This window comes from Cyprinodon tularosa, unplaced genomic scaffold (assembly GCF_016077235.1).
Source record: "Cyprinodon tularosa strain WSP-4 unplaced genomic scaffold, ASM1607723v1 ctg98, whole genome shotgun sequence".
In the NCBI taxonomy this organism is placed as follows: domain Eukaryota; kingdom Metazoa; phylum Chordata; class Actinopteri; order Cyprinodontiformes; family Cyprinodontidae; genus Cyprinodon; species Cyprinodon tularosa.
In genome coordinates this window covers 2,069,409-2,082,445 of record NW_024039762.1, presented here as the reverse complement: position 1 = coordinate 2,082,445, position 13,037 = coordinate 2,069,409, and the positions used below count along the sequence as shown (strand labels likewise).

Below are 13,037 nucleotides of genomic sequence, written 5' to 3'. Positions count from 1 at the left end.
GCATGCCTTTGCATAGCTCACGCTGCTGGTTGGTTTCGCCAAACACTACGGTGCCTGATAAGGCACATCCACACCCACAGAAAAAAATCGTTTTTAAAGAAAATGAGAATCCATTCTGAATCTTTAAATGTTAGAAACGCGATTTGAGCTTAAATAATGAGCTCAAATCTGCTGCCTGGGAAATAATGTTTGCTTAATAAATCTGTTTTCCTATCTCAGGGCGACTGCGGTGGCTGTGGCTGTCTTCCTAGATGCTTTCCAGAAAGTGGCCGACCTGGCCACCAACTCAAGAGGTAGGAATAGTCCCTGTCATGTGGTAAACTCAAACAGTTTGACAGCTGTGTCCCTCTGTTTGTCTTTGCAACTGCATTAAGCTGGACTCCAGTGTTAGGAATTTCTGTGGATCGCCTGCTGTATTGTGTGGGTAATAAATCCATCAGTATGCAGCTTGAAGCTCTCCTGTTAGCTTTGTGTTTGACCTCTGCTCACCTTTTTTTCTACTTTCTGTAGCACAGACCCCCCCCACCCACCCCACACATACACAGACACACACATACACACACATACACACACACCGCTGCTACATCTGGGCTGCTCTATATGTGTGAGAGTGGGAATGTGGAGAGAGCAACAGATCTCATCTTTCCCTAGCTTGGACACTTCATACACTGTCCTATCAATAGGAACTGAAACACACACATTCATTACCTCAATCACAGCACTGAGGTTGATACAGAAGAGAGAGGGGAGCTGAAGGAGTGCAGGGAGTGATCCTCTTTGTCTTTCTTTTGTAAAAGAGTCCAGATCAGTTAGCTAAAGAACCTCACATCACTATTTCTCTGCCTCTTTTCACTCCAAATCTTAAGTAAAGCCTTTATTCAAATTCAAAACATTTGTGCCTCACAGAAGCGCATCTTCACCTGACTATGTGGAGGTGGATTACAACAAGTTCCCTGCAACCTTGTCTGAATTGATTCAGGGTTCTGTTGCCCAGTGCATGTTAATCCTCCTAATGTATTCTAAATGAATATGGATAGTTTCCAACCACAAATTCCCTGCCTTTTTTTTTTTAGTTATGATTAGACTCCTCTGAAAGATTTTAATTGAATGTTTTGATGGCTGTAAAAGACCTAAATATATTGGTAAAAAGATTAGCTTTAACATCGACCTAAAGTAAATTTTTAATGCTGTTTGGAGGTTTTAAAAGGACTGCAGAGAATACTTAGAATATCTAGATGGCAGATCTGTTAGTCTGGGGATAAAGATGGGTTTTTATCCTTAAAGTCTAATGAAATCTTTGGTAAAAACTTAACCCCGCCCCCAGACACATTTTGAAAAATGCCATCAAAGTGGGCAGTGCACAAGAGACTAAGGGACACAGCTTTAAGCAGAGGTGTGGTCATAAATCTATTCTTTTCTTCCAGCTTGTTTTTTCTGCTAACACAAACACCTATAATTTCAAAGAGCCTTTGTTTCAGTCTAATTCAGTTATGGACCACATCTTTTTGTCGTCAGTTGCCGCTGGCTGCTCAGGAATCTTCACGTAAAGCAGGTTAATTCCTTCAAGTATTATCCGGGTTTCACCTGACAGGGTAACCAGTGATTTGGACCTCAGGGGTAAATGTTTAATGTTGGAGGAAAAACAGTTTTTCTGCTGTCACAGCAAAAAATGCAGCCATAAAGCAACCGCTACACAGAGTCAACGTAGTAAAAGGCTCTTAATCATGAAACCTACCTTTCGGGATCTTTTGCAAATAGTTTTATGCCTTTGAGATATTAACATTGAATGATAGCCTTATAAAGATTCAGATCTGTGGATGTTTTGGTTTCACATTGGAGAAACGTTATAGGTTTCAAATGAAACTTCTTCGAGGGCTCCTGACTGGCCTATCATTAAGGCCTGCTGGATTTGACCACATACTGTTTATGCATTTTATACATGATATACCTCTTTGTATTTTTGGCTTTTAAGAACAATTTGGTTTGAATGATTTGCGTGATTTGAATCTTTTTTTCTGTCCCTATTTAGACCTAATTTCCTCAGCCAATACTTCTGGAATATCTTATTTTTAAGGCTCACTCACTATCCCTCTCGACTTTTGAATGGTAGTGCATTTGCAGCAGAAAGGATTTCCTCAAACCACCTTTTTCATTGAGCTTCTGTTCTCCAGGTTTAAACCTTCCATCAGTAAACCGCTCATTTTGTTTGTTCCATGTTAGTCTATACTTTGCTATATATCCAGGCTGTTGTTATCCTGGCCTTAAGTGAACTTCTACAATAATTTGTCTTCATTAAATACTTAATTTTCTTTTTGTTCTAGTTTTCCTTTTGTAGTATCAGGGTGAACTCTTTCTTTAGCTTTTGTTTATTTTAGTAAAAGGCAAATAATTCTCAGTTTTCTTAACTTCATCTAGTTTCATAATGGATTAAGCACCTAAGCTTGCCATTTTGTTTTAAGAGTTTCTGTAGAGAGAACCTAAGAACACCTTTTTCACTTTGAATTCTTTTAAAGTTTATAGTACACATCAGTTTTGCTTTTCAGTAGTCTGATCCAGAAACTAACAGCAGCGCTGTTAAACAAACCAAAACCTTAAAAAGAAGGTGGGAATGTGGGAGAGCAGCTTTAAGAGACTCTATAGCCGCTTGTGTAAATTCTTCCCCTTTAACCCTCTTCACTCTTCTACTGTGTTTATATACATCTTGTATCTTTTTTTTTTTTTTTAGTTATACATTTACCTGAAACCTGTAGCTGCACATCAGCACAAACCAATCTAGGAAAGTATACAATCCATTCCCATTTTCATGGCTTTTATAAGCTTAGATGGTTGTTTATCCTTGTTTAAAAGCCAGTTTTTTGCAACATTAGAAATTGAACCATGATGAATAATTTCAGCCCACTTCCCACCATTATTCTGGCTCATACCCAGTACAATTTAATGGATAAACAAATCTCAGAGGGAAAAAAATTGTAGGAAATGATAAAGCTGACATAAAATAATTAATCCAAAGGAAAGATACTGATGATATATAGATGTTATTGTACGAAGGTAACAGCAGGCAGCATTGGGACAAAAAGATCTCCATTGTTTGTTTTTTTTATATATCGTACCAAGGTGAACACAGTTATCTTTAATTGCAGGATAAAGAAGGATACGGTGACAGGTAGGAAGGTTGCCAGCAGACGAAGGGAACACTGAAGGTACTGCAGTAACTCTATATATGCTCAAAACAAACAGGCCATCATAAAACAGTCTCTAAACCATCTGGCAGTATCCCAAAACTAAATTGTTGAGCAAGAACATCCCTGCACATCTCAAAAAGATCCCCAGCTGTTGGGTTCTGAGGTCACTGCACTTCAGATATAGCTAGGCAGATGATAAACACATTCTGATTCAAAATATTCAGGTTTGAACGCTGAGAAGTGCCTTCTGTTACCAACACAGCAAGTCCAAGCACTGATACAAACCAGCAATAGAAACAGGTTGCCAGAAGAATGAAAGTTTTAGACCCCATAATCTGATAGATTTGGAGAATTTTGCTAGACAGAATAGGCAAATTTTAAGGGTACTACTGAAAAAGAATGATGGCTAAACAACGTTTCAAGAGAACTTCAAGTACATAATTTCAGAGGGTTTTGCTGGATTTTTGTGTTTTTGCATCTCCCCAGAAGTGGAGATCCTACAAATTGTTATAGCTCAGAATCCACTAAATGCTTGATACAGAGATATAAATATATATATATATCGTAGGTTAATTTGTTGTGGATCTGCAGAGTTATTTTCTCTAAGCAGGGTGACGGCTAATAGGCTTGATTACTTGATTTGATTTTAAATCAAATCATGTGCTAGCCTTACTGAGTTAACATGTTTTTAGCCTGACTTTAGACGTGTACTTGTATTTTGGGAAGGACTTAACAATGACTTTCACTGTATAAGAGACAGAGAAGGCAACTCAACTGTGTTTAAGTTGATCAGATTAGAAACCGACTAAAGGTGCCGGTTTGATGACATTAGTTAACACTAAAAATACTTCAAGCTTTCCTTTGCCACCTTGTTTGGAATTGGAGTTGTTTTTGTTCATCTGGATTACCATTGTCCTCCCGATCATGTTTATTTTATCCTAAACTTCATAATCCAGATAGCTTGTTTTCTATGATCAATCCACTCATTTTTGTTTTGATATATTTTTTAAATTTTGTTTTATTTTTCGCAGTTCAGGTATTTAAAGCCTCACAAAGCAAAATCTTGTGCTATATTTTCAGATTAGATTTTTTTATCTTGAGATATGTCCTTATTATAGACTTTGAACTGATAAAATATGCATCAAAAGTGAAAAGTTTTAAAATGAAAAAGGTCTTAAATTCCTTTATTCTCTTCTAAAATTATAATTAGGAACATTTATTTTAGATAATGTCACACCTTTATTCTTTTTGGATAACTTTCCTTCTCCTTTGGAGGATTTTCCAGCTCCCTCTTGCTAAATGTTCTGATCGAATTTCCTTAAACTCCCAATAATTGTTCAACATTATTTAGTAAAAGTGATTGAGACGGTGAATGGTCTAAGTTGGAAAGTTTATTATGTTAATGAGGTTTTGAGCCATGAATTTAATTTTATTCTAACGATGGTGTTTACCTGTCTGCGTTATAATCTTCATGCGCCGTTCTCTCCTTTTTGTGTTCTGATCTTGGAGGATGTTAGCTGTTGAATTATGCTTTTTTTCTTTTCTTTTTTTCAAATCTTTTAAGGTTTAATTAGGGCGTTTAGCCAAAAATACAGACAAACTTGTCAGTAAATTTCCTTCCCTTTTTCCTCTAAAACTTGAATTTTGTTGCTGGAAACGGAAAAAAGCTCTATTGAAGCCGTAAGACAGAGATAACGGGGACATGAGAACATCATAAAAGAACGGCCTCAGCGGGAAATAATCCTCTCTTGTTTCATCAAGCATCAGTTCATTTTCTGCGTGAATCCCCTTCTTTCTTCTGTTCTCTATCGAGTTACAGACGCGTCATAGTTCCCTTCTTTGTATAACAGCATTATTTCTGTTTCTGTGTGCCTGTTGTCTGTTGTTTTTTTCTTATTTTCTGTGTATCCCTGGATGCATATACACAAAACAAATCTGTTGTAACAATGCACCCTCCCTTTTCAGATCTATATTACATTACTGCAAATTACCTATCATTTCCTACCAACCTCTTTATTTATATTAATATGAAAAATAATAAGTAGTAGAGCATCGCTTTATCTGTTACTCTCATTGTATTTGATGTGTAACACATAGCTAATTCATATTCACACACAAACCACTCAGATTTTCTCACACCACCCAAACTGTGATGGTTCATTAATAGTTGTGAAAACAGGCTTAGTCTCACATGTGGGTTGGTAGCTATTAAAATGCTGGGTCTGCCTCTACCTGACCCTCTGTGTGTGTGTGTGTGTGTGTGCAGATAATACATGGCTACTTGTGTGTCTCTGTGCTTGTATTAATCCCAGTGGCTCTTTTAGCAGCTGCAGTAATGACTCTTTAGACAAGTCTGAGTTTGTAGTAATGAAATATACACCTGCCACAAAGCTAGCATGTAGAAGCACGTTGGGTGCTATGGGATAGAAAATAGTATTGAGGAGACGGGAAGTTGCTTGAATGGTGTGGTTTTCCGTCTCCATTCGCTTTATTTTGACAATTTGGTAATTCAACTCTCAGAGCCGTTTTAATGACAGAATTAACAGAATGTTCTGGAACCTTGAACTTAAGCTACTAAATAACAAAACCTGAACACTCTTCATGTTGGATGGCACATGGAGAATCAGAAGATGAGGGTTTGAGATTCTGGTAGAGGCGCATTAAGCTATAAATTAATCCTAATGTTGATATATTAAGCCTGTTGAGGGGCAATAAAGCATAATATTCTCACTATACAATTAAGAGTAAATAATATTTCCTTTCAGATTAAAAGCAAAAATTAGTTTGATGCCCAAATAATAAGGCACAAATTGGCAGCAATTAAGTTAAAACTTTTTTATTTTCTGTTCCGTTTCTGTTTCTTTTTTTTACTTCCTCCACAGAGGTTATATTTTTAGGAGAGTTTGTGTGTGTGTGTGTTTTGTTTTTTTGTCTGTTTACAGGATAACTTGAAAAGAAATGGACAGATTTTAATTACATTTTTAATTAGTGGTGTCCGTCATGCCAATGAACAATCCATTAACTTTTTGGTGTTGATCCAGATCATAATGTGGATGCAGGATGTGATGAGGGATATTATGCAGAACATGCAGTTCCCCACTAAATCAGCCTCAGCATCAGACTGAAAATGTCCAGAGGTATTTTACTGAAGACAAAAACAGAAGAAAAGGGAACGTTATTGGTTTATTAGCAAGATCAGGTAAAACTTAACAGATTTTTATGGACACTTTTTTACAAGGGGTTTGCCTCATGACAAGGAACAGTTAATTTAAATTTGGTAACGATCCAGATCATGTGCGAGTTTTAGCTCTAGGTGTAACTCATTATTTGGGGCAAAATTTTCTGTTTGCCTTTGGCCAAAGCAAAGAACTGCAGCACTCTTCTGTTGGTTCTTGTAGCTTGCGCTCATACTTGACAAGGTTTGGTTTTTAGCTTTTTTCATCTTACATGGAGTTGCCATTGGTGCCTGAGTGGAGCTGGATGCCGTTCGCCTCTGAGTATCCACAAAAAACATCTTGAATACTGCGCTCCGATTGTTTCCTAGGTTGGACCCATTCAACATGGACACGTTTGACATGACATCCGCTGAGCAGTGCAGGAACTTTTTCCAGTGCATTCAAGAAACGAGGCTACAGGTTTATAGATGCATCGGCCCTGAACTTCTAAGGTGTCAGTCTGTTCAATAAACAATGATTTACTTGTCAAAAAGGATAAACTATTTTACTAAATAAGATATTTATTTAGTAAAAACATACATAATTTCTCTTTAAGCCATTTACTATGTTCAACGGCTGACCCTCCCCCTTTTTATTACTTCAAACACTTGTTTAACACATATTTTTATAGCTCTATAATCAGGCTAAAAAGATGCATAATGCTTATTGATTGAGAAAATAATCCGTTACTGCTCCTACTTTTGTTGAGTTTCACTTTATAGAGCTAGGAATAAGCTGATATCACTTAAGGTGTATGGTAAGGTTGCCAGCCTGTAGTTTTTCGCGTCCAGGAATAATCTAAACATCCAGGCATGTCTTTTTAAAAGGGTCATAGAATGATTATACAGGGTATTTGTTGCTCGTCCTTAAGGTCTCTGAATAGGGTGTGTAACATTGGTTGGGGTGAAAATGTCATATTTGCTGTTTTTTGAGCCCTAATGCAAGCCTGGTTAAAAGCCTGAGAATGAAATGACAGGGTTTCTTCCTTTATGGTATGATCATGAATATTTTGATGAGCCCTGTGCTGATTGGTTGGTTTACAACTGGTGAAACTGCTGAGCAAAGACGCATCATAGAAACTAGTGCTCACTCACTGAAACATCGAAATTGTTGATAAGGTAGGGTGACCAGACGTCCTCTTTTTTTCCTGACATGTCCTACTTTTCATATCTAAACAAAAAGGGGGCAATTCAAAATCGTCCGGGATTTTGGTTGAATACAGTGCAACCACCCATACCCCCACCGCCAAACTTTCCATGGCATCCCATAAAAAGGATGCTACACAGGAGAAATGCTGTATTAGGTATAAAACGGATTTTGCAAAACATTGATGTCTGTGTTTGGCCCAGTACTGTAGTAGTTTGACAAGTTTTCACACTCATCTATTAATTTATTTAATTTATTTATGGATTTTTTTTTTTTTGGTTGTTTCTTATATAAATGGTCTCTTCCATCAAAAAAACAAACTAAATTTAACCCATAGTGAAACCGATCGAATACAAACTAAAACTGTAGATAATAAAAAGCTGGTTTAGTACTCCCCTAAGGAGAAAGGAGTCGTAAATAACAGATGTCCTTAAAGATTTATCCTTCAAAGAGCCAGTAATTTACTTGGTGGCCCTGCTGGTTTCTGGGCCAAATGTGTCACATCTGGCATGTTTTATCACTGCTTCTCTACTGTAAAGTTTTAGATGATCCTTTTTTTTATTATTTAGAGTTCTTTTTGTCCTTAAGGCTGTTCAGAAGTTTTACTAAAACAACACTTCTGTTAATGTAGCTTTGAAGAAAGGGTCTATAATGAAAACGAGACTTTGGAGTTTGGGTTCTAACTTGCTTCTTCTTATTTCTGTCAGCACAGTCCGTTTGGTAAACCATAGACAGAGCACCATACATCTCTGTGGAAAAAAAGGTCAGCCTTTTTCCTCTTTAGCGCTCACAATTCATGCCGGTCTTCTGCTACAGAGCAGTCTTAGAGTCTGAACTAACCCAGTCTCTCCCATCTATGTGAGACGGCTCTGTTCTCCTTCTTCAGTTTCAGGCCAATGCTAGACGTAGGTCTGTACGGTTCCTGTCTTCCGTCAGGGGCAGAGTAGCACCCTGTCTTCAAGATGAGCTTGGTTCTCTTCAGTCAGCACGCCTCTGCTGCTGTTTACTAAAAATCCTATTATAGCCTTTTACAGATCATTGCAGTGTGGACATTGACCGTTTAAAACCAGCCACTTCATGCTATCTGGACTTTAACACACTTCATAGCTAGAATGTTTAGTGATATTATTAAAGGTTGTTTTTTTTTCGGTTTCTGATTGTCATTTTTCAAAAAATCTGTTTCATTAAGTGAGAGGTGTTCGGTTTTAGAGTCATAGCAAAAGCACATTTTAATGTCTGTTAGACTAAAAACTCCAGTGAATTTCAGCGAATGTGTACACGTGTGTTTGCAGGTGTCAGCACCGTTTGCTACCCTGTTTTTGTTTAAACATAAACCTGGTTAGACCAGTGAACTCTGGATCGCCTGACAAGCATGCAAAGACGAATTCAAAACACATTTCTCCGGCAAATTCACCTCAATCTTGAGTCATTCAGTCGCTCTTTGGCTTCTGCTCGTTGCTTTCTCAAAAATGAACCTGTAGCTCAGCAGAAGGCAGAAACTTATTTCTCTCTAGTGTTGTTCATGTGTATTATGAATAAACTGCAGTAAATGATTGTGTAAATAAAAAATAAAAAAAGCAAAAGGCTACATATAATTTTACAAAAAATCTTTCATGGCCATCAAAGTTGAACTCCGGCATTATCAGGATTGTTGATGATGTCTGTGTTTCTAATGTGAACCTGTTGACCTCCGAGTTTTCTACCACCAGAGATTTGTTCGCTGTGACAACATTTCCTGCTAACATCCTAGCTGTTTATGTGAGGGTTCCCGGTAAAACGAGGACAGCCCTGACTTGTCTGCTGAGTGGACAGGTTTCCTTTGAACACAAGATTTGGACGTGTGTAGGTGTTATCTCATGTAACATTTGCATAAGTTGCATAAGTGCATGGGTACTAATTTGCTTACTTTGAGATACTCTTGTGCTTTTATGTCTTGCTCTTTTACATGCGTGTCAGTCTGTGTGATAAACTTTAGTGCTCTCTTTCTAATAGTGGGTGTCAGACAATGCCTCAAACAAAGGACACATTTGCATTAACAGATGAACAGAATGACCTACACTGACATGGAGTTATTCATTTTTCTATTTATTTATTTTTTAGCTTGTACGTTGGGCAGGTGACCCTTTTGTGACAGAATAGTGTTAATAAACACACTCATCCTCAAACAAAGATTGTTTATCCTTGTACTATAATATCAAAGGTAAAGGCTGGAACATACAGCTTGCGTCTGACTTTTTAATCTCCAATCAAATTTTTTTTCCATGTTGCACTGACAGTTTTTTTTATGAGGCTCAAAGAGGAGCACTATTTCACTATATCTGATTTTTGTCCTGAAGTAATTTTTTTTTTTTTTTCTGAGGAGATTGATAAACTGAGCTTTGTTTCCGTGGTTGTTTTTGCAAGGCTCAAAGAGGATCACTACTTTATCTTTTTTCTGTCCTCCTGAATTGCTATCATGAGTGAGGTATTCTTTTTTTAAGGTTTTATTGAATGTTTTTGTACAAGTCTGTCCCGCTTGCTATATACTCCATGTGCGATAGAGACTGACATTTTTTCGGGAATCCCACAGGTCACGGGATTCCCGTGGGATGGGAGTCAGTATTAGTAACGATCACGTGATTGGGACGGTACAGGATTAAACATTAATGGGAGCAGACGGGAGCGGGAGCAAACCAATAGTAACTAAAAAAAAACTAGGATCGATGCCAAAAAATTTAATAAAATAGAAAGAAAAAAAATCCAGTACTGGCGCCGCCATTTTGTAGTTTTTTTCCTTGAAGCCTACACAATAATGCGAGTCAAAAAAACCACACGACCCAAAAACCAACAGTGCTTTGAGTTTTTCACCCGCGCTCAAAAACAACAAGAATGGGAGTGGTGCAGGAGCGGGAGTCATTCTGAATGGGAGTGGGAGTAATTTCACCAGGAGTGGGACGGGACAGGATTTAGATTTCTACTAAGGCCTGGGATCCGGACGGGACACAATTTTTTTTCTGGGGGAGTGGGACGGGACAGGAGTGAAAATCCACTCCCGTGTCAGTCTCTAATGTGCGACTCCTAAACTGACTCTTTCCCCTTCCAATTAACAGATTGTATTTTCCATTTTCCCCCAAAATGGATGGGTTTTATTTTATAACCACGTTCCTCTTGCTGTCAGACCCATGACATTGTCAATGAATTGCTAAATAGTCCGGTTAAAATGGACCTGTGGACTATCTCAATCAGACCTACGCAAGCCCCCATGCATAAAATCATGTCGGGTGTGATCATCCCCATGTACTTTCAGTGAGAGCTAAACGCCACAACATCTTCCGACACGCTTATCTGTTGGATCGGATGCAAAATCGGATTTGGTGTGTTCCGGTCTTTCAATACAAGTGTTATCTAATGCATACCATCTTATCTTGGTACTACTTTGCATTGCTGCAGATTTTAAGTGTAATATTTATTTAACACATTATTATTAATCTTTTTTTCAGAATAATTGAACACAGAGGAAAATGTTGATAATATTGTGTTGAAGCCTGGTGATGTTTGGTTTAATTTCTGAATAGTTTAAAGAGGACATGCTTTTATTTTGATGTGCCAGTTCTAACAGTGCTTTTGGTTTGTACTACATACACTGCTTAAAAAAATTAAATGAACACTTAAAGGAGAATTCCGGTTTTTAACACTTTTAGCCCATTTTCTGTAGTGTCCAGGATGAAATCGAATGATCGACACCAAAATTTTGACAATTGGTCCTGTCTCTGCTTTTTGGCTCATGCAGAATCCCCCCCTGGCTGCTTTAGAATGGCTTCCATTGTGCATGTCCGATAATGTCCTTAAAAACCCTTAAACGTTCTTTTTTTAAAATATGCTACTCACCGGGTCGTCAGCGCTGTTCAATGACGTTCCAAAAAAAGTTTCGTAAAGAAAAAATGTTCCTGTAGTGTTTTGTTTAGCATTTTGTAAATCCCATTGAGTTCTGTAGGAATAGTCAATATTCCGCTGCCACCGGAAACGGAAATGGGGCCTGTTTACACATTTGTAGTCTTTTCGCTTCACTCTGTGTACTCCGACGTCGAGGGGCTAACGTCTCTGTTAAACACTTTAAAAAACTCTGAAAATGGAATACGAAAGGTGGATTCTTGATTCTCGACGTCGGAGTACACAGAGTGAAGCGAAAAGACTACAACTGTGTAAACAGGCCCCATTTCCGTTTCCGGTGGCAGGGGAATATTGACTATTCCAACAGAACTCAATGGGATTTACAAAATGCTAAATAAAACACTACAGGAACGTTTTTTCTTTACGAAACTTTTTTTGGAACGTCATTGAACAGCGCTGACGACCCGGTGAGTAGCATATTTTAAAAAAAGAACGTTTAAGGTTGTTTTAAGGACATTATCGGACATGCTCTATGGAAGCCATTCTAAGCAGCCAGGGGGGGATTCTGCATGAGCCAAAAAGCAGAGACAGGACCAATTGTCAAAATTTTGGTGTCGATCATTCGATTTCATCCTGGACAATACAGAAAATGGGCTAAAAGTGTTAAAAACCGGAATTCTCCTTTAATAATCAGAGTAAAGCATCAAGTTAATTAAACTTCTGGGATATTGATTTGTTCAGGTAAGTAGCAGAGGGGGTTGTTAATCAGTTTCATCTGCTTTGGTGTTAATGAAATTAACAACAGGTGCACTAGAGGGGCAACAACGAGACAACCATCAAAACAGGAATGGTTGTACAGGTGGAGGCCACTGACATTTTTTCCCCCTCCTCATCTTTTCTGACTCTTTTTCACCAGTTTTGCATTTGACTAGGGTCATTGTCACTACTGTTAGATTGAGGCGCTACCTGGACCCTACAGAGGTTGCACAGGCAGTCCAACTCCTCCAGGATGGCACATCAATACGTGCCATTGCCAGAAGGTTTGCTGTGTCTACCTGCACAATCTCAAGAGCATGGAGGAGACAGGCAGTTACTCCAGGAGAGCTGGACAGGGCCGTAGAAGGTCTACAAGCCATCAGCAGGACCGGTATCTTCTCCTTTGTGCAAGGAGGAGCAGGATGAGCACTGCAGGAGCCCTAAAAAATGACCTCCAGCAGGCCACTGGTGTGATGTCTCTGACCAACCAATCAGAGACAGACTTCACGAGGGTGGCCTGAGAGCCCGACGTCCTCTAGTGGGTCCTGTGCTAACTCCCCGGCGCCGTGGAGCTCTATTGGCATTTGCCACAGAACACTGGAATTGGCAAGTCCACCACTGGCACCACAGATGAGAGCAGGTTCACCCTGAGCACATGCGACAGACATGAAAGGGTCTGGAGAAGACATGGAGAACGTTATGCTGCCTGTAACATCGTTCAGCATGACCGGTTTGGTGGTGGGTCAGTGATGGTCTGGGGAGGCATATCCATGGAGGGACGTACAGACCTATACAGGTATCGGGATGAAATCCTTGCACCCATTGTCAGTTCCTATGTTGGTGTAGTGGGTCCTGGGTTTCTTCTGGT

The 13,037-nt window shown here is 38.8% G+C and overlaps 1 protein-coding gene across 1 annotated transcript in view; it reads left to right on the top strand.

Annotated features, from left to right (window-relative positions):
- LOC119777084 (protein MTSS 1-like) overlaps nt 1-13,037 on the top strand; it is a 56,857-nt gene that overhangs the window by 11,822 nt on the left and 31,998 nt on the right. Inside the window, exon 3 of the mRNA XM_038275863.1 lies at nt 220-293. Within this exon, the coding sequence (XP_038131791.1) occupies nt 220-293 (74 nt within the window). The remainder of the gene's footprint in view (nt 1-219; nt 294-13,037) is intronic.